Source organism: Metarhizium acridum, assembly GCF_019434415.1.
Source record: "Metarhizium acridum strain ARSEF 324 chromosome Unknown scaffold_141, whole genome shotgun sequence".
Classification (NCBI taxonomy): Eukaryota; Fungi; Ascomycota; class Sordariomycetes; order Hypocreales; family Clavicipitaceae; genus Metarhizium; species Metarhizium acridum.
This window is the reverse complement of record NW_027094020.1, coordinates 34,595-60,195: the sequence shown is the minus strand read 5'-3', so window position 1 is coordinate 60,195 and position 25,601 is coordinate 34,595. Positions and strand designations below refer to the sequence as shown.

Below are 25,601 nucleotides of genomic sequence, written 5' to 3'. Positions count from 1 at the left end.
TGTCTGTCTGTCTCAACTGTCCTGAACCTTACCAAACCCCGGATCTGCAACAGTCGACATGAACCGGGAGGAGCAGATGGGGAGACTGACCTTGTATCGTGTAAAATGTAGCAAATCACAACGTGGACTGGCGTCCGTCTGAAACGTTTGGAGCAGATTTCGCCCTCAGCTCTCCTGCCACCGTCGCCAGTGCAATGCTGCTGATGTTTATGCAGTATTCGAGACGCAAGACACTATTGCGTGTCCATGTCTCGCTGGCCGCGAGTCCGTGGCTGAAGTCAACCGCTGTGTTCTGTCTTATCTATATCCGGTCAAAACAAACGACCATGGCCAGTCTGACCGTCACGTGGCGACCCGGAAGCGGCACTGGCTCATCGATGACCATTGACCTTCAATTGTCCACAAAAAACTTCACATGTCGATTTCTACGGCTGGCGTCTTTCTCAAACATGTTCACTCCTCTTACGCCAGCTGTGTCCCCTAGATGGTGCGAGAAGAATCAGAGAGTATCACGACAAAGATTTATTTTTGCTTCTGTAGGATGACGGCTCGCCTGGCTTCGGCAACTCTGTGGCACAACAGAATATCCAATCCGCCTTGAGGTCGAATTCTTCCCAAGCCTCTCAGCCGCCTTTTGGATGAACCCCACCCTGGTCGAAAACGGCCGTGCCATCGCCGAGAGGCGCTACTGCTGCCGCTTGTTCCACCGGATTCTCACGCTGGCAGGGTCGTCTCACTGGCTGAGTTAATCTGGTGGCTATTAACTCGCGCCTGGCGATCAGGCAACAGAATAAAAATTGGGGCGCAAGATCGCTGCATGGTCGTTGGACGACGTCGGAAGGGAGGAGCTAGGGACGGTTCTTAGCCGGTTCGAGGGATCTTGAGCTCCAAGAGGCTGGCGCCATGCCTCCATCTCCGTGAATCATCCGCTGCACATTCGGCATCGAAGAAGAAATTTACCCTTCGAACTTTGTCCAGTTGCACACATCTCTATTGTGGTGGTTGAGAAGGTGAAGAAGGTGAGTCAAGGGGATCCTGGAAAGAGCAAAAGGAAAGTGACCTAAGCAGATTGAAGCAGCGAGCCGTGTTGCAAACCGCTGCCCTCTTTTGCCAAGGCCCAAGAGCATCACTCACGCTATGGGCGCAACAAGCAACCGCAGGCCCGCCGCTATCATTCGTGACACAGAATACAAAACAACATGAGGCCGAATAGCCCCATCTGGCGGTGCATCGTTATACAAAAGCGTCCACTCATCAGTGAGACAATTCTGTTGCCTGGCTGCATCCGGGCTCCATTTTGGGCAGGAGAATCAAGCCCTTGTCCAGACGACAGTGGCGCCGCCGCTCGCAGTCAGAGCAATCATCGTGACAAGAACCAATTGCTTGGCATTTTCGGAGTCAAGAGCACGGACGCATTCTAGATTTTTCGCAGGGCGGTGTGATTCTGCGAGGCGCGCAAGCCGGCAACGGCGCCTTGATGCCCCTCCCTGTCAAGGCTTTCGTTCTGAAGATTATTGGGTTGCCAGCCTTGTCTGCCCGTGCTCCTGCAAATTGCAACCGATTGTGCAGAACCGCCTGAGACATGGTGACGGGGTGTGTTGTGTGCAAACAGAGTGCGGTGTGGCCGAACCTGGCCATGGGTGTGAAGTCGCCCCATGAACAATGTGACTTACTTTTTACGAGGACAGTGACTATCGACCCTACTACTTTTGTCCGGGATCACGATGGTTCTCTTAATTCAGAGAGAGAAACTCGTTGCATGTTCCACCACCTTAAGCTGGATCGCGTCGGATATCTTCAACGCCAGGTTCTCATCGGGGAGGACGACATGAACCGGAATAAGGGTTAATTTAACGGACAACCAGGGGCCTTGGCCAATGCATCTCCCTTGAAAGTGTGAACTGGCGGGAGTTGGCTGCAGACAGACGTCAGGTGGCGTCTGTATGCGCCACCACGGTCCTCCTATCGGTCATTTTCTCCTGCTTTGGGTCTGTTACCTCCAATTCACTTACTTACTATCCACAGTCACGTTTTGGAGGAATGGTCCGGGGTGCGGGGATGTGGGGAGAAAGCCAAACGGCCCCGGACTTCAATACCCCCCCGGGTTTACAATCCTACATTGTATGTCAGGGTCTATCTAGCTAACAATCATCTGGGACACTCTTGGGCCTCAGCTCCCTCCAGTTGTGATGGTCGTGTCCAGCTCCTTGTGCCCACAAGCGATGAATGGGTGGGCCCAGGCCAAGGATCTGTCTTCACCTTTCACCGTTAGTTATTGTCCAACTTAATGTAAAATAATTTGGCCCCATTCAGTTTCCGGACCAAACGACAGGACAGAGGTTTGACAGCTCTTATTCCAAAGAACTCAAATAGCCATCGCCTCCCGCCTTGAGTTCCTTCGACGTCCAATTGCCTTGGTCCTACTTTAACCAATCTCCTCTTCATTGCCTCCGGGTTTGAGAAACGGAGAAAACGGCCCAGCATTGAAAGTCGTCACTGTGTGGAGGCTGTAGTCGGACTGAGCTTTGCAAGATCCGGAAACTTTGGAGACAAAGCGTCACTCAAGGTCGGCAGGCAGAAGCACATTCAATCGCCATGTCGAACATATAGTCAGTTCAAGACCCGCTGGGAGCCAGAGCTCCTAATTCATTGTCTCGGTGTGAGACACTAACACGTCGTTAGCCAAGATTCGAAGGCTGCTCGCAATGAACACCTTGAGGAGAAGGGTACCACCCACACTGAGCAAGTGGACATGCAACAAAACCTTGAAGCTAGGTAAATGAACAGCACTCTGGCAACCACCGCACACAGAATTGCACGATGGGCTGACCAAATATCGCATTTAAGAATCCGCAATCCATTGCAGGGCATTCCTCGATCTCAGCTGATGCAGGATGTGGAGGATTTTGCGCAAAGAAAAGGCCTACAAGAGCACGTTGCGCTTTTGAAAAAAGGTGCATTGGTTGCCCAGGATGCTGCCAACGTTCACAATATCGATGGTCCTGAGAAGCTCTCTTCCGAAGAGCTCGAGATCCTCGGTGATGAAGTCACTCACAAGTGGCGTATGCCCATGAGACTCTTCCTAACCATCTTCACTTGCTCCATTGGTGCTGCTGTCCAGGGATGGGATCAGACAGGTAGTAATGGCGCAACCATTTTCTTTCCCAAGTACTACGGCATTGGGGGGACCAGTGATCGAGACACAATCATCGTGGGCTTGATTAATGCCGGCCCATATATTGGCTCTGCGTAAGTAGTCATGCCAACTGAAGCTCTATTTGACACATGCGACTCGTTGGCTAACGAATTATCTAGCCTCATTGGCTGCTGGTTGTCTGACCCATTGAACAACTGGTTTGGACGAAGAGGCACTATTTTCTTCTCCGCCAACTTCTGTATCTGGCCCGTCATTGGATCTGCTCTGTGCCATACATGGGAGCAACAGCTAGCGTGCCGTATTCTCATGGGAATTGGAATGGGCGCAAAAGCATCCACGGTTCCCATCTACGCCGCCGAAAATTCTCCCGCTTCCATTAGAGGTGCTTTGGTCATGTCTTGGCAAATGTGGACCGCTTTTGGCATCATGTTGGGAACCGCTGTCAACCTGGCCGTCTACAAGGTCGCAGGTCCTTTGAACTGGCGTCTCATGCTCGGTGCTCCCTTTCTTCCCGCCGTGCCTCTTATGGCCCTGATTTATCTTTGCCCAGAATCTCCCAGGTGGTACATGAAGAAGGGTCGATTTCAGGAAGCCTGGGAGTCCATGTCCAAGCTCCGCCGAAACCCTATTCAGGTCGCTCGTGATATCTACTATATCAGCGCCCAGCTCGAGATTGAGAAGGAGGTCATCGGCAACACCACCTATGTCACTCGTTTCACCCAGCTTTTTACCGTCCCTCGTGTCCGCAGGGCCAACTTGGCCGCATTTACCGTCATGATTGCTCAACAAATGTGTGGAATCAACATCGTCGCCTTTTATTCCACCTCTATTTTTGAGCAGGCCTTCCACAACGACCCTAACCCGCAGTTCAAGGCCATGATTGGATCTTTTGGCTTCGGTTTGGTCAACTGGCTATTTGCTTTCCCTGCCTTTTTTACCATTGATACATTCGGTCGCCGCAGTTTGCTTCTCTTTACATTCCCCCAAATGTTCTGGACTCTCCTAGCTGCTGGTCTTTGCACCCTTATTGACGCTGAAGGATCCATGGCGGAAGCTCGCACTGGACTGGTGTGCTTGTTCGTCTTCCTATTCGGCGCTTTCTACTCCCCCGGTGAAGGTCCTGTTCCATTCACATACAGTGCTGAAGTTTACCCTCTGTCTCATCGTGAGACCGGTATGGGTTTTGCCGTTGCCACCTGCCTTTTCTGGGTATGTGGAAGTCCCCTTGGCATGAATAGAGTTGCACCGCTAACTTTGTGTAGGCCTCTGTATTAGGAATCACGTTTCCCTTTATTCTCAACCGCCTTCAGACGATTGGTGCATTCTCGTTGTACGCAGGTTTCAACGTGCTTGCATTTATCATGATTTTCTTCTGGGTGCCTGAGACCATGCAACGTACGCTCGAGGAGCTGGACTGGGTGTTTGCCGTTCCCACTGGCAAATTCGCCAAGTACCAGCTTACCGTCGCCTTGCCCTGGTGGTTCAAGAGATATATCCTCTTCCGGCGCAATGCCACCAAGGAGCCCCTGTATCATTTTGAGAAGGTTGCCACGACTGCTGGAAAGGATTCGTTTGCTAATCAGGCCATGGTACCTAGCTCTGACGATGAGCGCCACCATTGACGTCGGTTGTAGGTGTGTGTGTGTGTGCGATGCCGAGTTGTCAGGCCAGATTTTATGCCCGATTGTCGAGTTCTTGAGCTCTGATACCCCCACTCCCGGTCTGACAAAGTTGACATGGCATGGTTTCGATTTGTTAAGACGTCATGACATTTTACCTGCGAGGTTCCTAATGTTGAATATTGAATGCGAGGAGGCTTTGTCTGAAACGGCTTGTTTGTTTATATATGCTCAAGACTCGGTTCCATAGTATCATTTATCCTAGGACTTATGAATACGAAAAGGCCAGACATTTTCCTGGAATTGTTGCCATCGAATCTCATCTTTTTTTCGATAAACCTTTGCGCCGAACGCGCCCAGGTTGACACGTCCGTGCAACATTCTAATGTATTACAGTTGTCGGATCTCCTGTGCTGGCAGATTGGCAATAGTAGATCCAAGCGGCATCAGGCTGGTAGAATGCTGTTACATACTGTGCCATATTATGATGGTAGTTGTAGTGATAGATATACATGTTTTATCCACGGCTCTATGTCCTTTTCTTAGAGTGGTTCGGCAATTTACGATGAGCCAACGGTACGAAGTCGAGCACAATATGTCCCGTGCGAGTGATGACGGGTCGGAAAAATACGAAGCCCCGGACAGCCCGTTGGCCTTGAATTCAGGTGTCATTCGCAACTTCTCCGCCTCAAAATTGAGCAAACCTTTTGGTGCCCGTGTTCCTGGCAGCCGATGCCGCTCCCCGTGAAAGAAGCACGTGAATAATCCATCGACTCACCCTTTAGGCCCATGCCCACATCATTGACAAAGTTGATCATCTCTCTGTTACTATGCCCACTACCGAGCAGGAGCTCTTCTTTTATAATGGGGACGGCGTAGGGTGCGAGAACCTCGCAAATTACAGGCCATGCGGGCTCCATCCTGTCATTCTCGGCGACGTCCTCCCGAAGCCCGGTACTTGTGTGAACGATGAGGCAAAAAAGCCAAGATACCGAATAGCACAGAAGCTTGGGTATGGAGGATTCTCAACGGTCTGGCTAGCACGTGATCTCGATGAGGAGTAAGTTTAGCTTCGGCATTGATACCATAGCATGTTTGCTAAGAGAAAATGATGTTGCAGAAGATATGTTGCTGTGAAAGTCTGTCGCGGATCTGACCATGCCGTTCAGAGCAATGAAGTGACAATTCTCCGCCAAATCCACCGCAACGGGCTGGGAAAGCCCGGTTATACTAACATTATTGAGATCCATGATGTCTTTACAATCCGTGGCCCGAATGGGTTTCACGAGTGTCTAGTAACGGAAGTTGTACTTCCCCTACATAGCGTGTCTGTCCTACAGAACTACTCGCCTCCGCAAGTGACCAAACAATTACTGAGGGCGTTTGATTTTCTGCATGGGGAGGGGGTGGTACATGGCGGTAGGGCTAAAAATCCAACGACGAAATTGTAATAGCAAATTGCTTTTTACGGCTAACAACGGGCGTGGTTTTTAGATCCTCATTATGCCAACTTTGGTATCGCAATACCACGGTTACAGCAGTTTGATGAAGGGGCTATTGCAGACTACTTTGCAGATCCTCCCCTGATCCCAGTGGTGCCGCGTGATGCATCGTTTCCAAGAGATTCAGTACCGAGCTATATTGCCGAAACGGTCCCCTTGGGATCTTTTGTACTGGATAAAAAGTGCCTTCCCTCAAGCGAGGAGGTCTGTTTAAAGGTTTTCGATTTTGGAAGAGGCAAGCCGTTGACCCATTCCCATTTACTGCTCAATTACTAACAAGTCGAGTGTATATTAGCATGCTGGACGGATAAAATTGACAAACTACCAGGCGCTGCTCCTCCCACAGTTCGGCCGCCCGAGGTCTACATGCATGACTTATCCGGCGGAAGGATCGGATCCGTCTGGAGCGTAGAAGCGGACATATGGGCAATTGGGTGTACAGTAAGTCACTTGATTGAAGCCTGCATGGTGCATATATGTAAACAGATTGACAGGCATACGAGATGAAAGTCGAAGGCGAACTTGTGTCGGTATATGGCGACCTTCGGTATCAGCTTTACCAACGATTGCGGATAGGTGGGGCGCCATTGGAGGACTGGTCCGAGTATTGGAACTTGGAGAAGTTCTGCGAGAGTACAAAGGATTGGAGAGTGCCAATGTTACCGGTACTTGATACGGATGAGATCTGGGAGGGTCGCAGACCCAAAAGTAATGCTGATGGTGTGGTCTTTGTCGACTTCATACGGAAGATGGTCAGGACGGAGCCTTCGAGAAGAAGTCAGATAGCTCGACTCCTTGACCATCCTTATTTGTCTTGAAGTAACGTAACGCAGGGGCCAGACTAAGACATTCAGGATCACCGTACTTGGCTGTGAGAGTGGTTATTCAGGGACTGCGACGACACGACTGAGAAGGCTTTGGCTACAAATGGTGTCGCCAAGTGCTGGCGCCTAAACAACATTGAACCTTTTTCTAGGCCGTTACCAGCAGCCGCTCGCATGCAATGCGGCCTTGTTGGATTGAAGTAAACCACAGTTACCAATAACAAAAAGGTACCGCACCCATATGTATCAGTAGCCATGCTATTACAGCCACTGATTTGCCGGTAAGAGCCCAGGCATGCCTACCAGTAGGCGGCAGACGGTCAAGTTGCTGTTGGCCGGGCCATTGAATGCTGGCAACCATGAGCAGGGACCCGGCGGTTGCAACGGACAATTTTTGTTCCTCATTGTTCATCGCTGCCATGTTTTCGACATGTAGACGGCCTAGGTGTGTAACAAGACGTGGCCGGCGCTTAAGCATATTTGGGCTTACCAACCCACAAATTTGACAACATCATCTTGCGGTGCAATACTTGATACATGCAGTAACAGATGAAACTCGAGGCAAGCGCTTACGTCTGTGGATGTGGAGGGGCGCTTCTTCTCCCACTTGATCCACACAACGACCCACTTAGTTGTCGACGGGTAACGAAATCATCTTATTCTGAGCCAACATGGTTGTCGTACATGCATTTGCGTAGGGCTCTATCGAATCCCAGAGAGCTATATAAGACATGAGATTCAGACACCACCATGGCCAGATAAACAGACACACACAGTTTTCAGTTGGAGCGAAGAATATATCTCAATCCTCCGTCAACCTTAGTAACCTTTTTCCTTGTTTTATCTTTGTTTTTTATTGTGGGCTGTATCCGACCAGCATCTCAACTGCAACATCATGTCTTGTCAAGGTCACGTCGACACAACCGACTACGATGGCGCACCACTCTTGCTGCTGTTTCTTCTTGACAAACAACGAGATGTAGACGAGCTATGCGCAGATCTAGACAACCACGTAAAAGTTCTTCGGGCCTTCGCCACGGCGTGGAACAGAGGGGTGAAGTCACTGATTCGGCCCAGTAACACTTACACCTGGTTCGCTGATAAATGGACAGGATGCCTCCGTACCGTTCGGTAAGTTACCTCAACGAAACCCTACTTCGAAGACGGTGGACACTGGAAAAAAGGCAGCCAATCTCAGCCTTAGTATTGGAGGTGGCCACTGCAGAAGCATCAATGCAACCGCTTTTCCCGGGGTTTAAAGCCTAGGGTCATGGTTATGTTGCCTCTCTTCTCGCCGAATACAGTATTCTTTGTTGGTCAGCCTAACGGGACAGCTGTCCTGCTTGTGCTATAAGCCCCGGCATAAGGGGACCACTCACACGCCATTAGGGATGTATATTGTCACCACGCGTTGCATCGCCAAACAATGCATGTGCGACTGCATCCTGGGACCTGCTCCCTCCGGCTTAAACACGGCCAATAGCATATTCTGACCTTGCACTGTGACCTCCCGCCTCCCCTTTAAACATTTCCCTCCTTCATTCTCTTAAGCTATAACGATAGGCCGCTTATAGCGAGGCCACAGAATTAAAAGCGACCGCGCGTAAACGAGTCTTCGTAGAGTAAACCTCCCTTAAAAAAGGCTAAGCTTTCTAAAGAGAGTAATGTTACGAACGACACTGCACGAGAGACGGGACGGGACCGCACCGGCTAGGACAGGCACGACCCGTAGGCACGAGAGGAAGGTAAGGGCACGTGACTAGCTATGTGACCTAAAAGGCGATTAAAGACTTAAAGTGTTAAGTTAATAATCTAGGACAAGACTTAATAGGATTAAAGGTTAAGCTAGTTAACTAAGAAGTTAAAAGAATTAATAGTTAAGCTAATTGATTTAAATTTATAATAGAGAAGTAAACGGGTACTTAAGAAGAAGGTATCTTTTATAGCTAAATAGTCTAGTTCTCTATTAATTAATCTAAGTAATAGTTTTATTATTAAGAGTTATACTCTTAATAGCCTTATTATAATACTACTTAAAAGCTACTTTATAGTATTTAACCTAACTTACTTTTTAAGAAATAAACCTATTATGCCTTAAAATTTAAGCTATTATTACATTTTAATTAATCCTATTTAATAAGTTACCTTAAAACTTTAAGTAATAATAACTTTTAAGATATTTACTTTAAGCGGAAAGACTATTAACTCTAAGGAGATAATAAAGTACCTTTATAATAAGATTACTAAGCTTAAAAAGTAGAATTAATAGCTTTTTAACTAATAGAATAATCTCTATAAAAAACTTAAGGTATAAGAAGAGAAACTTATAGTAGTTTAAAATCTTACACTTATATTCTTTATTAATAATAATAATATACTAAAATTCCTTAAGCTTAAATTATATAATAGTTATAAGGGTAATATAAGAAACTTTCTTATATAAGCCTAAGCTTACCTATAAGTTAATAAAAAAATCTATATAATACTTAAGTTATAGATTCTTTATATTAGTAACCTCTTAACTAAAAAAGTAATAGAATAATAGGAGCTAACCCTTTACGTATATCTTAAGTATAGCGTTAAAGTTAAAGTAAAAGTTATTTATATCTTCTTTAATTATAAAACCTTTAAAGAATAACTTCTTATTATATTTAAAAACCCTAATAAGTATAAAGAAGCTATATAATAACTTACTTAACTTAAGTAAACTAAATTTATAGCTTATTACGTTAAGGAGTTTAAACGTATTATAGTAAAACTTAATTGGAATATTAAACCTAAAATAGAAGTTTTTTATTAAGGACTTAAAGAAGAAGTAAAGAATAACATTTATTAAGAAGATTATTCTAAGTTATTTAACGACTTTATTAAAATAATTATTAAGGTAAATAACCGTTTATATAAGTAACGTTATGAAAAAAGTTATAGGAAATTTAAATTATATGCTAGGTTTAATAAATCTAATAGTAGTAAGCTACGTTAAATATTAATAGTATATAGGTACCACGCTAGACCTATAAAACTTAACGTTATAAATAAGAAAAGGGGGAAGACTTATTATAATTATAGTAAGATTAGACACTTTATAAATAAATATAAAGCCCTAAAAAAGCTATAAAAGCTAATTCCTAAAGGTAAGAAGCTTTATACTATAAACTAAGAAGACTTACCTACGCGAAATCTTAGTATAATAAGTAATAAAGAAAGCCTTACGTTAATAAATAATATTAGTTTAGATAAAGATTAGGAATTTAAAACCTAACTAGTACCTAATAACTTTTAGGAATACTAAATACCCTTATTAAAAAGTGAACCTTTACTAGAATAAATCTAAGAAGAAGAGAATTATTTAATTAAGAAAGATAAACCTAAAATTAAATATAAACTTCTTAATTAAACCTTTTATTATAATAATAATTACTACACGCACCTTAATAGTAAGTAAGGTAGCAAATAGTTTCTATAAGAATAAAAGGGAAGAAGAATAACCCTTATAATATAATTAAAATTATAATAAATTAATTTAAAGATATTAAACGGGAAGTTATACTATATTAAGAATAACGTATATACTACCTAAGCTATAACCTTATAATATAAGAAGAAAGGGAACTATATAACTATGAGTAACTCGCTTAGCTTAAGTTTAATTAATATAAATAGTAGATTAAGCGATTACTAAGAAAGCTCTAATAATACGTTAGAGGATAATTACTAATAATAGCGCCTAGAATAACGCGTTAAAGAATAATATAAGAATAGAATTAATAAATTAGGAAATAATAGCTATTATTATAATTAAAACTAATTTCTTAACGGAGATCTAATAGGTCTTTATATACTATAAATATTAATAGTATAACACACCTTATAATTAATATAACTATAATAGAACGAAAGATCTAGGTAATAATTAATAGTAAAGTATAAGGAAATTTTATCTTATTAAATCTTATTAATAGATTATAATTACCTTAAACACTTAAAGATAAGCCCTATTAACTTATAATTATAAAAGGAACTACGGTAAAGTATAGCTAAGAAGTAATTAATATAAAAGTTACGTAGCTTTTAGTTAATATATAAGGTATAAAACACTAAGTTATACTAGATATTATAGTAATCTTAAAATATAATATTATATTAGGGATACCCTAGTTATAAGCGAGTAATCTACGAGTTAATTAAAGAACTAATTAACTTTAATAGAATTTACTAGAATACGATTATAAAGTAAAGAGCGGCCTATAAAGGGCACCTTATTTAAACTATAATAGGCCTCTAGGAATATACGTAATTACTAGAGAGCTTAAAGCTAAGATAACGGAGATTCCTAAGAAATACTTAAAGTATAGTAAGCTATTTAATAAAGAGCTAGAAATAGGACTATTAAAGTATTTACGCTAGAATTATAAGATTAAACTTTAGCTTAATATTAAATTAACGTTTAATAAAATTTATTCTTAGAACCTTAAGTAAGATAAGGCGCTTAAGAAGTATTTAAAGGATATACTATAAAAGGGATATATATAACTATTAGAGTCCCTAATAGAATACCTAATTTTATAGGTATTAAAGAAGAACGGGAAACTATAATTATATATTAATTACTAACACTTAAATAAGATTATAATTAAGAATTAATACCTATTACCGCTTATAACGGAAATTAGAGATAAAGTTAAAAAAGCTAAATAGTTTATTATACTTGACTTAAAAGGAGCTTATAACCTTATACGAATAAAAGAAGGCTATAAGTGGATAATAGTATTTTAAACTAATAGAGAATACTACGAATATTTAGTAATACCTTTTAAGCTTACTAACGTATTAGTAACCTTTTAAAGAATAATTAATATAATCTTATAAAAATAACTAGAAGTATTTATAGTTATATACCTTAATAATATTCTTATTTACTTAAATACCCTTAAGGAATATAAACGATATATATATAAGGTATTATAAACTTTATAGAATAATAAACTCTTAATTAAAGCCTTAAAATACTAGTTCTACTAGAATACTATACACTTTTTAGGGTATATACTTACATATAAAGAAATATAAATAAGCTTAAATAAGATTAAAACTATTAAGAAATAGCTTATATTAAAGAATTTAAAAGAAGTTAAAGAATTTATAATATTCGTAAACTTTTACTATAAGTTTTTAAGCGAATATAAAGATATTTTATAATCTCTTATAAACCTAATAAAGAAAGAAGTTAGCTTTTAATAGAACGAATTAAAAGCTATAGTATTCTAGAAGATAAAAGATTTAATTACGTTAGAACCTATATTAAAAGTACTTAATTAAGATAAACCTTATAAGCTTAAAATAAACGCCTTAGACTTTATATTAGGCGAATAGCTTAAATAACGAGATAATTAAGGAAGATTATATCTAATTATATTCTTCTTAAAGAAACTCTATAAACCTAAACTTAATTATAGGATTTATAATAAAGAACTTATAGCTATTATTAAGTGCTTTAAAGAATAAAGATATTATCTTATAAAAGTAAAGCATTAAATTAAAGTTTATACTAACTATAAGAATCTCATATTGTTCTTAACTATAAAGAATTTAAATAAACGATAGATTAAATAGTATAAAACCCTTACGAATTATAACTTTAAGATTATATACTATAAAGGATCTAAAAATAAAAGAGTAAACGCGCTTAATTAAAGAGAGAACTTAAAATCGAATAAGTAAGTGAGTAATACACCCCTATTACGCGCTATTAAGGATAAAAACCTTATGTTAGGCACCCGAGAAATTAATATAATATAGTAAGTTAAGCTAGATAAAACATAGATATAATAGATCGTATTATATATTAAGAATAATAGTTACCTGGATAATTAAAAAACGAAAACGCATTTATTTAAGGAAGGTAAGACCTTCTTATATAATAAACGGTAGTATATTCCTAGTATACTTTAAGAATAGCTTATTAAGAAAATACATAAGCACCTATTATACGAATATTAGGGTGTAGGGAAAACGATTAGTAGGCTAAGAAGATTATACGACTTTCTAAAAAGCAGAAAAATAGTATAAGAAGTTATTAAGAAATATAACACGTGTAATAAAGTAAAATTAGCGTAACACGCACTATACGGAGAATTATAACCGATATTACCACTTAAAAGAGTATAGTAAACTATTATAATAAACTTTATCGTTAAACTATTAAAGTTAAAAGAACCTATAATAGGAGTAGCTTATAATAGCATTCTAGTTATTATAGATAAACTTATAAAATACGCCTACTATATTCCATATAAGAAATCAAGTAATACTAAGGACTTAACGTATATATTCTTTAAAATAGTTATTATATAATATAGATTACTAATAAAGCTTATATTAAATTATAATAAATTATTTACCTTAAACTTTTAGAAATGCCTTATAGAAACTATAAAGATTAAATAAAGCTTATTAATAGCATTTTACCTATAATTAAATGGATAAACAAAAATCTTAAACTAAATACTTAAATAATATCTGCGAAGCTATGTTAACTACTAATAGAATAATTAGGTAGAATAGCTACTACTAGTATAATAGGCTTATAATAGCTCTAAGATTAATAATATAAAGATATTACTATTTAGGGTAAATTACGGATTTAACCCTATTATTAAAACACATATAATATAGAATATAAACGCGCTAGTAGCTATAACGTATATAGTAATTATAATAGAAATATAAAAATACTTATAATAGAAATAGATATTTTTATAGAACCAAATAAAATATTACGCGAATAGAAAGAGATTATTAGCGCTAATCCTAGAGAAGAGATATAAAGTATACCTTATTTATAAAAACATTAAAACTAAGCGACCTAGTAATAAACTTAACTAAAAGAAGATTAAACTATTTCTTATTAAACGAAAAATCTTAAATATTAACTACGAACTATTATTATTAAATAAAATAAGAATCTATTTTATATTTTATATATTACTACTAAAGAAAGCACTAGATAAATCTATAATCGCTATAAATATTATAATAGAAGATACTAATAAATATAAAGTTAAGCGAATACTTAAAGTATAGGGAGATATAAAGAATTATTATTATCTTATTAAATAAAAAGGATATTTAAACTCTAAAAACACCTAGAAACTAGCTAAAAATCTCACGAATTACTTAACGTTACTTAAATAGTTTTATTTCTAAGAAACGTATTTTAATTAATCTTTTAAGTATTATTTAATAACTTAATATTAAATTTAGTATTTAAGAAATGAACTAAAATAGGATTTAAATCCTTAAAAGAAGTAAAAAGAACCTTTATAATCTTTTAAAGCTATTTTGCTTTCTTACGTTTCACACGTTTTAACTCTTTAACGTTATTAATATTACGCGTAACCGCACGTATTATTTTCTTAAACTATAATTTCTTTTATTTTCGTAAATATAAGACCTTTTAATTCTCAGCTAAGGCACGCTTCTTAGCTTCTTTAAGCTCCCTTTTAAGCTTATAATATTAATTTATAATACTATAAAGCTATTAAGGGGTTACCCTTATAATATTATAATTCCCTTACTTGTCTACTATACACTTTATATAATAACTTAAATTAGAAACGAAGGCTTTATATTAGGGAAGTTCTATACGGGTATAATAAGCGTAAGCCTTTATAAAGGATAAAGACGGATTATTAATTATCGTAGAAAGAAGGTTATTCTAGTGAAGGGAAGAAGTAAATAAAGCTTTAAACCGCTATTTTAAGACACGATTAGTTAATATAATAGTATATAATAATAGAAGGAAGAAAACGCATAATACTTAAGCTAGCCTATTTTAATAGCCTTAAGAATAAGACTAATAAAGGAGGGGTATAATATTACGAACGACACTATATGAGAGACGAGACGGGACCGCACCGGCTAGGACAGGCATAACCTGTAGGCACGAGAGGAAGGTAAGGGCACGTAACTAGCTACGTAACCTAAAAGGCGATTAAAAACTTAAAGTGTTAAGTTAATAATTTAAGATAAGACTTAATAGGATTAAAGGTTAAGCTAGTTAACTAAGAAGTTAAAAGGATTAATAGTTAAGCTAATTAATTTAAATCTATAATAAAGAAGTAAACGGGTACTTAAAAAGAAGGTATCTCTTATAGCTAAATAATCTAGTTCTTTATTAATTAATTTAAGTAATAGTTTTACTATTAAGAGTTATACTCTTAACGGCCTTATTATAATACTACTTAAAAGCTACTCTGTAGTATTTAACCTAACTTACTTTCTAAGAAATAGACCTACTATGCCTTAGAACCTAAGCCACCGTTACAAGTAACTTCTCGCTAGAATTTCAAGATAACCTATTAAAAGTCTAGCTTACGTCGCGTGCCTTAAGGGAGCTTAACCGTTAAAACGAGACCTAACCTTTACTAAGATTTCTAATACCTGAGTTATATGATATATCTAATATAATTTACTCGATTCGCGAGATACGGTAGCTCTAACATCCGTTATCTTTGAGGAGTATAGCTTTAATTTACCTTTAATAGTTACTTACTAATTACTCTAGCTAGTATACCTAGAGCTCTTACGAATATAGTAAATACAAGTGTATTGTGTATTGTATTTTATATTGTATTATATTTTCGTGTATTATATTTAAATACATTATATTGGGAACGGGAACAGAGCCTAGAAAACGACGCGCGTCAGCTATATCCGCCCGAAAAACGCCTGGAAAACGAGCTAATATAGGCACGGCTTTAACGAGCTTATAGAGAGAGCTAAAAGCTACTGCGAGGCTAGCCTAATATTAAAGGCTATAAAAAGAGGTTATACGTACGAAAATTAAGGGTTTAAAGAAGAAAGAAAGAAAGAAAAATTAATAGCTTAATTTAAAGCTCTTATAAAAGCTATAATAGGCCTTAAATAGCTAGTAATAGCTAGAGTATTAATAAGAAAACTATATTTTTATTTTTTTAAAAAGCTTAAATAATTAATAATAAATCTAATAAAATACTTAAATTATAATAATAAATACATAAAATGGTAAATATTATAACTAATTAACTTATTTAAAAAAGTGGGTTCTTTTAGCTTATTATAAGCTTAAAAATTAGGTTATATAATTTTTTAAAAATATATTATATTATACTATACTATAAAAACTATAATATATAGTTTTTAAAGTTTTAAGCTTATAATAGTATATAAGAACCCACTTTTTTAATATTAGCTTATAATATAGAATTTATACTAGTTATTCGTAAGACTTATAATTCTATAAGTATTTTATTAGATTTAATATAATTTTTTATATTTAAAACTATAAAAACTATAAAACTATAAAATTATATTATAATTAATACTCTAATAATAACTAGCTAAGCTTAGTTAAGTAGCTTTAAAAGTAAAGAAAAAGTAAAGTTCATTATAATATATTAATTATATTAAAAATATTTAAGATATAGCTTAATATTAGGCTTAAAATAATATAATATAATATAATACTTAAAGAAAATTACGTAATAGCCTTAAATACTTAAATATTAAAATAAATACTTAATTAATATATTAAAGTTAACTTAAAATAAAAGTAAAAGGGGTTTTCTTTTTATATAAAGGGTTTTTTTACTTAAATTATATATAAAAGTACTAAAATAGCTTATAATAGCTTTAGGGTACTCAAATAAATAAATAAATAAATATATTATAATATATAACTTAAATACGTATAAATATATTTCTAGTAAAAAAGACTCTTATTTTTAAACTTATAATTATAAGCCTAATTATAAGGCTTATAAGAGATATTTTACATGGTTAAAAAGAGCTAAATTAGCTCTTTAAAATATACTACTTTTTATTATTATAAGTTATTATATTAAAAGGTTATAAGTAATAAAAAGTTTACTTTAATTTACTTACTTTTTATTTTAAGATATAACTTTAAAACTTTATATTTTACTTAATATTAACGTTTTAAAGCGTTTTTTAAAATTTTAAAATCACGTGATTTTAAGCTTTTTTTTAATATATAATATACTTATATAAGTATTTATTTATAATATTAAATACTTTATAGCTTTATCTTATATTTTTAGGTATTTTTATCTTATTATTTATAATATATTATAATATAATATAACATAATACTTTATAGTAAAAAATATAAAAATATAATACTTTTAAAGCTCTAGCTTAGTCGTATCTTTAAATCTTATAACGAAGCTTTAGCCCTATATGTATTAATACTTCTTATCTTATATTGGTCGAAATATTGCAAAAATTTATTATGCAAAACAATGATATATATACAGTACCCATGGCTATATTTTACGAAGTTTTTCCAAGTTACAAGTATTAGCCTCCCACCAAATTGTCAATTGCTCGGGGCGCTCATCCATTTTACTCGGGGCGCTCAATACCCCACCACGCCCCAATTTTGGTCTAGCGGCCCCGATTCCAGACCCTATAGTACATTTTTAGTTCAAATGCATGGCAGTAAATGCCCTTAATTAAATAATAAGGTGCTTGTGTAATTTACATGATTTTTTTAAGCCGCTGTACACTTTTAGGCCGAGGTGGTGTTAAAGAAGGAAAAACGCTGCTGCCCGCTGAAAAATTCATACGGCTGCAGCTTTATTAAAAAATCCGTTAATTTTTAATAGAGCTTTTTAGTGTTAAGTAAAGCTGCCATGCATTTTTACTGAGAATGTACTATGAGGTCTGGCAGCGGGGTTGACCGCAGAAAAATTGGGGCGTCAGCGCCCCGAGTAAATTGGATGAGCGCCCCGAGCAATTGACACCAAATTGGGCCAGGGCGATGAATCCCGGATATCCGGGTAACTATCCCGTGGACACATCCACTAGCCCGGCCGCCCTCAAGCCCGCAGAGATTCTGGCGTCACCTATACGCGGCATCTATTTGGATACCGGTCGCGTTTACCTGCTCTGAGTTCTAAAATCTAGATGAGCAGTTACTCCATGCTTAGTTGTCTCACAAAATGTCATGGGTATTTGGTTTTAAGAGGAACGCTATGCTCTAGACTAACTACATTATATCCAGGTCACTTTAACCATAGGCAAAGTTTTCCTTTATCATTCGCCCCTTCCTCCTAGCAGATGATAAACCAAACGCCCGGTTGGATTTGACGTGGCGTTTTTCTGCCCGGTTGTGTTAAGCTCTCGCTTCTGGAGGACTCTGTCACGACTTGTGAAGAAATATCTCACCAGACACGGAATTGAAGATAGCGAGGCTTCAAATCTGCTAAGCCTATGCACTTTACGAGCCGCCTTCGCGTGTCGCTGTGTGGAAGAGGCAGCGCCATCGATACGCGCAAACAACAGCGTTCACGTACAAAAACAAAATACCACAGTTCGAGGTCGTCGATATAAGGAGACCCATTTGCGCCAATATGGGAGTCCTTAGTTGTGCTGATCTCAAGCAGCAAGAAGCAGTTTCCGGTTTATGCCAGGTCGGTTGACATAGCTCCCAAGTGAACTCAGACACTCGCGTGGGAACGAACCTTGTTCACCAACTAAATCAGTCGTAAGCTTCGGACTTGCACATAGAGTGCATAGCTTCAGCTACGCCGACGCACTCATCATGTGAGGCTTTGCTCAGCGGTAGCGCACTGTCACTGGGCAGTGGCTTCTTGACGGTTTCTGCAAGTTCGCTACCCGAATCGCTGGGGCCCCTGGTGAGTGTTGGTATTGAGCTGGACATTGACGTGCAAAACTCGTGGCACAATGAGGGTGAACAGGTAGTCTCGTAAGATAGTCTTCTTCGTGGACGACCCCTGAACTCATGATCGCCATCGTCCATCCCGTCAAAATTCGATGTGTCTGCATCGGCTGCGGGTGTATCGTCGCGTCGGCGCTTGCTGGGGCTTGGAGTCCTGCTGGCAACCCTTGATCGTGGGGCGAGTTGTGTTTTATACTGCAAGCCGGTTACCTCGACGCGGTGCCGACTCGTTTCCCCTGCTTTCAGGATAAGGAGTGCACGTTTGCCGCCGGAGAGGGTAAAGGTGCTGAGGGCGTGGATTGTGTACGCAAACCGCGCAAAAATATATTCTACCGCAATGTCGGTAAGGGGTTGCATATGTACATTATGAAAGCTTCGAGCAAGTTCGTCCTGTGCTGCTCCGTACAAGACGTGAGTTACCCACCTGCCCTTCTTTGGCACGATCATAAACCGTTTCGCATCAAAGATTGTATGAGCGTCCAATCGCAAAAGAATCGCGTTTCTCGGGTCATCTGTTGTCCCCCTCTCTTCCCATGCCGAGTACTGAAACATGGAATTTTTTGTATACCACAATTCCTCCGACTTGGGAAGTAGATGGGCTCCCTCTGTACCTAGAGTACTGTTGGTAACTCGACAAGAAACATCTCGGGTCAAAACTATGCTATTGCAGGTTGTTTCTCGAGGCAGGCCGATGGCCTTGGGGATTTTAAGGCCTTCAGATGACCACGTTGGCGGCATTCTTCCATGGGGGAAGATGCAACTAGCAAAATCGGCGACAACGTCATATTTTTGAACTTGTGGTACGTGGAAGTAGTAGTTTTGCTCTGTCAAGATTTCGTCCGGCCCGAATTCGATCGCAGTGCCGGTAGATGACAAAGAAAAGAAACCCTCATATCGGAAATCTGCCAGAACAGCGCAGGCGAGATGTGCCGTTGCGTAATGAACACCACCCCCATCCAGCGCCGCCAGCGAAATGAGGATGTTTTCACTATCCGCATATGCGGGGTGGCGAAAGCGAATCTTGGGTATATCGTCGGTCTGGCTACCAGGTAGAGATTCGGGATGCGCCGGCTCGGCGTAACGGCTACGGACCGTTACCTGACTCTTTGGTTGAGCCATATTCGGTGATGTTGTTACCACAGGATTCTGTTGTGTGCAGGTATGATACCGTTGTTGCTGGGTGACGCTAAATGGTAGACACCAAGCACCGCTAAGTCAGCGGGCCTGTTCAAAGTGAATAATGTTAGCTCTGAACACAGACTAAGGGACAAGTCACATGGCATATAAAAGTTCCTGTTATATTATAAATTAGAGGCTTTATAAGTACTAGTATTAAATTTTTTTTTAATTTTAAAAATAATATCTTACTTATTTATATTATACTTAATAGTATTTTATGCTAATAATTAGTAATTTTACACTTATTATTAAAGGAAAAAATATTATTAAATTACTAGTTACCTTTAAATAATTAATTAATCACCTAATAAAATAAAAAGCCTAAATATATTTTCTTAAATTTTTCTTAAATTTTCTTTTATAATATATAAATTGTTTTAATTAATATCTTTTAACCTTTATTTATATTAATATTATTTTATAATTAACTATTAATTATCTTATAAAATTAGCTTATATTATACTATAATTATAATACGTATTAACTTTATTTTTCTTTTTTTTAAGCTTTAAAGTTATTAGCTAATTTATTAAGTAAATTTAGCTTAATTTTACCCTTAAAATCACGTAATTAAAATTATAAGTTAATTAATTTTTTAGGGGATTAAGCTAAAAGTTTTTATTAAGTTTAAATTAACTTTACTAAATTAAAATAAATATCTATTATAAGCCTTATAATTAGCCTTATAATTATAAGTAAAAAAATTAAGGGGTTTATTTATTAATAATACATTTACAAGTATTTTAATCTCATAATATAATATATTTAAATGTAATATAATATAAAATACAATACAAAATACAATTGTATTTACTATATTTATAAGAGCTCTAACCTAGCACGACAGAGCCTATGTGAGGGACCGTGAAAGAGAGCTACAGCGAGGTCACAAGAGCTCGTGATGCAACTGATAAGTTGTATTGCAAGAGGCATAGCTAAAAGAAGTTGAAAGCTTGGTCATGTGTGTAAAGAAAAGAGCTAGCTAGAAGGTGCTAGCGTAGCAATAGTGATATGGTGCCTCAGACGTGACTGTGTAGGCCCTACAGCCTAGCATCACGACGGAGCCTAGCTCGCACGCGCTCATATCCTCATCGACTAAACGATCGTTTTCTGAAAGAGACGCCCTCAAAGCCATCTCAGTTAGAAGCCTACCAGTCAGTGAAGCGACCCAAACTTGCATTGAAATGCATGTGAAGAAACTATTTCCTCACTACGCAACGCCCTGAAGTCAATGTCAAGCACGGTAGACACGCTTAGCCAATTACATGGGCCTGATACCAGACATCGGCGTCTAATCTGGGTCTGAAACTAGTGAGGTGGCCGTGGACGGTGTAGGTGATGACAGTAGCGATTAATAGCTCAAGCACCCGTTCCAGCACTGACGATACTGAGAGCAAAGCCGAGCTTACCAACTCACAGTCGCGAGATCTCCAGCACAAAAGTACGCAACGTCGCAGGTGGATAAAAGTAGAAGAGGAGCGCCTTCAGCAATTCAAGAGATTACAGAAGAGGATCGGCAGCCCATTGGACTTGGAGATCGCAAGGACATTGAATCGCACAGAGAACGGTGTAAGGCAACATTGGAACATCATGCAGCAGAAGAACAAGGGAAGACACTAGGTGGCAGTGTTGGCGATGCTAGTGACGATGGGAGCCACAGCGCTCACGGGCATGGCAACGAAACCGACTCTGCCAGTACTTGCGACGTCGGAGGTCTCAGTCTCAGTACGGCAACCCCTAAGTGCATATAAAAATGAAGTATACAACGCTGCAGGTGGACAAGAACCTCCTCATTTGCCTGGTGCTCAGAAGCACATGGATATGCTGTCAGACATACCGTATAGAGTACGGAGGTCTACCAGCGCTGGCTAGTATGTTTGAAACGAACAAGATGTGGTTTGAGAGTTTGTGGTTGAGGCCATTAAGTGGATTAGGGAAGCAGGGCGCTATAGATGCTTGTTCTCACCCGTTCGACCCGGTTGTTACGCATGGGAAAGCGACCGCTAAGAGACGCGGCATCACATTGCAGAGTTTGGGAGAAAGGATCCCCGATATGAATGTATTTCGACAAATGACGGGGCCTCGTATCTTAACAGTCGAGCAAAGGCCCAAAATGACACTCTTCTTCCTCGTAATATACCTTCTGCTCCTCCTTCTTCCTCAAAAAGAATGCTTTTCTATCATCATTCTCCATGAATAGCGCGAGTTGTTGTGAAGTGATTTTCTTGTACTTCTTTATTTGTTCCGATGTAAGCGGTTGGAATCCAACGACAGTGTAGCTAATAAAGGACCAGTAGACATCAAATACATACTCCGGGCGGAGTAGGGCACATACTACTAATGTATGACACCAGTCTTTCCGTCTATCCCACTCGTCAGAAAGTAAAGGAGAACATCCTAAAACTTTCTCCTGATGCCGCACTATATCACAGAAGATGCCAACTTGGCTGTTATAGAGTAGCTGGCCGTGGCACAGAGCACCGATGGTTTGACCGTTCAACCAGGGAGGGGGGACGAGGAACTGCAGTGGCATAACGCTGCTCCATTCCCAGTCGAGTACCGCCACTAGATTGAGGTCATCGTCCCATAAAAGGTTCTGAATGCCTAGGTCACCATGAACTAAGACAAATGGACCGCAATCTTGAGCTGGATCGAGCCATGACTCCATTACGAATCTTCTAAAGTGGTGCGAGGCATATAAAACTCGCTCACCACGGATGTCAATCATGGTATTCTTGCCCTTGTGGAGCAGATTATCTCCCAGCCATAGAAGTGCATCCACATACTCCTTCGAGGTCTTGAATGTTGTATGCTCGGGGAAATTTAGAGCAGGCGCTAAACCCTCGTGTTCCTGGAGAAGAATTTCGATACACAGTGGCCGATGGCGAACCCGCATGCTTTGGTCATCCCCTTTTGGAAGGCCAAGAGCGCCGATCTCAGGGAATTCCAGCTGTCGCAGTTGTATATAGACCTGGGCCAACTTCTCGTACATTATCTCTCTGGCTCTGGTAGGCCGTGGGGTCACTGAGCACCAGACATCAAAGTCCTTCACAAAGCCGAGTTCTCTGAGATTTTTCCCTTCTATATAGTCCATAATGATAAACGCCATTTTAATAGGACTGTTTTTGGCGGAAGAATGCGCCCGTATTATAGGGACAGGTATCGTGGTATTAGCGGCCACGTATCTACACTGTCGTCAGAGAGATCCTTTCCATACCACCGTCAAAAAACTCACTTCATCGTGGCGACCTCCACGTCAATCTTCTCATCTATCCAAGGAATCGATTCAGGAATAGGAAGTCTCACAACCCATCGTTCAGGCACTCCATCAGAAGCCGGCGTCGAGAATTGCACAAAGAAGCAGACATTGAAGCTTCCATGTTTGACAGGTTGGAATATTTGGCAGGGTTCATTATTATGATACGATGAAGCAAGCTTGAGAATCTCGCGCTCGTCTATTGAAGTAATAAAGCGTTGCATTACCGCTTGGATTTTTGCCTCAACAATTAAGTCCCTCATCTTTAGGGATAAGTGCGGGATGAAGGAGAATGGTGTTTGTCTAACTTTAAAATAACAAATCGTAAACGTGGATGTGCAGAGAAACAAGTAGTAACTATCACGTGCTCTTATCCAATCACACTCAGCATTAATATGGGGCCGACAGTTGATGGCAGATTACTGTCTAACTACTAGAGGTAACGAATTGTTTTAATGTGAATTGCTCGGGGTGCGTTTAAATTTTGCTTGGGGTGCGTTTTACCCCACTACCAACTAAATTTAGCTAGCTAACCCGCTATTATACCCTATAATATATTTATAGTATAAATATATAGTTATAATAGCTCTTAATTAAATGCTAAAGTAATTAATTAAATACACGAATTTCTTAATAACGTTATATTAAGCGAGCTTTAAATCGCTTAAAAACGCGATTTCTAGTATTTTTAATAAATATATATATATTTCTAGGCTATTAATTTTTTTAAGCTCTCTTTAAGTGCTACTTAAGCTTTTAAGAGGTTATTTATTAAAGCTATAAGGTTAGCTATAATAATAGCTGCGTTTAAGGAATAATTTCCTTAATCTTAAAAGGGCTTTATTCTTTAATTAATTCTTCTTACCTATTATTTCTATTATTATTTAATTATTATAATAATTAAGCTACTTATCTTACGTAACGTTAATTTCTAGTAATAATATTAATTTCCACTTATATATAGTCTCTTTAAATACTTAAGATAAGTAGCCTTTAACCTTATTAGCTTAATTAAGGTCTTTTAATTAGCTATTAACTACTATTTTAGCTTAAAGATTAGTATTAAGTATCTTTACTATTTATTATAGCTTGCTATTAGCGAGTTAAAATAGAGGTAAAATTATAAATATAAAGATATTAGCATTATAAATTCTAAAGGTTAAAGTTAATTATAATTTCTATTATAATAAGTAAAGAATTATATTAGAGATATATTACAGGCTTTTATAGCTATTAATAGCGCTTAATTTCATGCTTTTTTAATAGCTTCTTTATAGTTTTCTTTCTTAAAATATAATAAGTATAAGGTAGATTAAATTACTTAATAAAATAGCTTATATAATATTTAAGAGCTTACTTTTTAAATTTATAAGCTTAAATAAGCTTATATTACTTAATTAAAAGGTTAATAGCTTTATAGGAAATTTATATAAGTAGCTTATTAAGCTATTTCTTATAATTAATTAAATATTATTACTTAACTTTATTTTCAGCTATATAAGCGCGATAATTACGCTCTTAGGTTTTAAGTATTTTATTAATTACGTTTATAAGCGATAAAAAATTACTAGTTCTTATAAATAAGTAGAGTTTTAAGGTTTAATATACTACCTTTATAAAACTATTTATAATCTTACTAAAATTATAATATTTCTTTATAAAATAATAAGCCTATTATTATTTAATATTAAGGTATATATTATAAAGGTATTCTGAGATCGTAAGTTACTATAAATTATATGTATTAATAATTTAAATCTAATTATTCTTAAAATCATCTCTTATATTTAGATTAAAAAGCTTTATAAAAGCTAGGAAAGCGCCTAGTAAGCTATTATTAAAGGCCTTAACTTCGTTATTATTATTATTATTATTATTATTATTAATAGCTTTAACTCACTTCTCTAAGAAGTTAGCCTTAATATTTTAACGAATATACTACGTATAAAGCTACTATTATATTTCCGGTTAAATAACCTTAAAAGCGTTTTTTAATGCTTTTTTAAAGTCTATTATAATTAGAGCATTGAAAGTAGTGTAGTTTTATAGTTTTTAGTGAATTTTAATATAGTGTAGTATAGTATAGTTTTATTACACTATATTACATTTTAAAAATTAATGTAATATATAATATTAATTAATTTATAAGCTATTATTAGCTAATATAATTAGTAAGCTAAAATAGAGCTAAATTTGCTTACTAATATTAATATTAGTAAGCAGGGATTAGCTAGCTTAAATAAGCTAAAAATAGGGATTAAAAAACTAATAAAAATAAAATAAAAGGGAATTATAAGGGAATTATATTAAGTAAATTAAT

General features: G+C 37.5%; 4 protein-coding genes across 5 annotated transcripts; 2 read left to right on the top strand and 2 right to left on the bottom strand.

The window, feature by feature from the left end:
• The first annotated feature begins 478 nt into the window (after nucleotides 1-478).
• Nucleotides 479-5,085, top strand: J3458_008680 (uncharacterized protein). 2 transcript variants are annotated; one of them, XM_007815945.2, is made up of 6 exons: nucleotides 479-1,019; nucleotides 1,076-2,609; nucleotides 2,683-2,775; nucleotides 2,848-3,249; nucleotides 3,316-4,366; nucleotides 4,420-5,085. In XM_007815945.2, the coding sequence occupies exons 2-6, from the start codon at nucleotides 2,596-2,598 to the stop codon at nucleotides 4,777-4,779; spliced, it is 1,920 nt and encodes a 639-aa protein (XP_007814136.1). In that variant the 5' UTR covers nucleotides 479-1,019; nucleotides 1,076-2,595; the 3' UTR covers nucleotides 4,780-5,085. The 2 variants fall into 2 exon arrangements, with proteins under 2 accessions (XP_007814136.1, XP_065975121.1); XM_066119330.1 differs by lacking the exon at nucleotides 479-1,019 and having other exon boundaries at nucleotides 2,478-2,609; nucleotides 2,683-3,249.
• Nucleotides 5,086-5,480: 395 nt separating this feature from the next.
• On the top strand, nucleotides 5,481-7,459 carry J3458_008679 (uncharacterized protein). Its single transcript, XM_066119329.1, has 6 exons — nucleotides 5,481-5,836; nucleotides 5,897-6,195; nucleotides 6,271-6,513; nucleotides 6,574-6,719; nucleotides 6,773-7,330; nucleotides 7,389-7,459. The coding sequence occupies exons 1-5, from the start codon at nucleotides 5,607-5,609 to the stop codon at nucleotides 7,094-7,096; spliced, it is 1,242 nt and encodes a 413-aa protein (XP_065975120.1). The 5' UTR covers nucleotides 5,481-5,606; the 3' UTR covers nucleotides 7,097-7,330; nucleotides 7,389-7,459.
• A 10,577-nt stretch (nucleotides 7,460-18,036) lies between these two features.
• On the bottom strand, nucleotides 18,037-19,985 carry J3458_008678 (uncharacterized protein). The gene has a single exon (XM_007815943.2). The coding sequence runs from the start codon at nucleotides 19,962-19,964 to the stop codon at nucleotides 18,645-18,647; it is 1,320 nt and encodes a 439-aa protein (XP_007814134.2). The 5' UTR covers nucleotides 19,965-19,985; the 3' UTR covers nucleotides 18,037-18,644.
• A 1,145-nt stretch (nucleotides 19,986-21,130) lies between these two features.
• On the bottom strand, nucleotides 21,131-23,569 carry J3458_008677 (uncharacterized protein). Its single transcript, XM_066119328.1, has 2 exons — nucleotides 23,261-23,569; nucleotides 21,131-23,210 (listed from the first exon to the last, which is right to left on the bottom strand). The coding sequence occupies exons 1-2, from the start codon at nucleotides 23,542-23,544 to the stop codon at nucleotides 22,115-22,117; spliced, it is 1,380 nt and encodes a 459-aa protein (XP_065975119.1). The 5' UTR covers nucleotides 23,545-23,569; the 3' UTR covers nucleotides 21,131-22,114.
• Nucleotides 23,570-25,601: the final 2,032 nt, after the last annotated feature.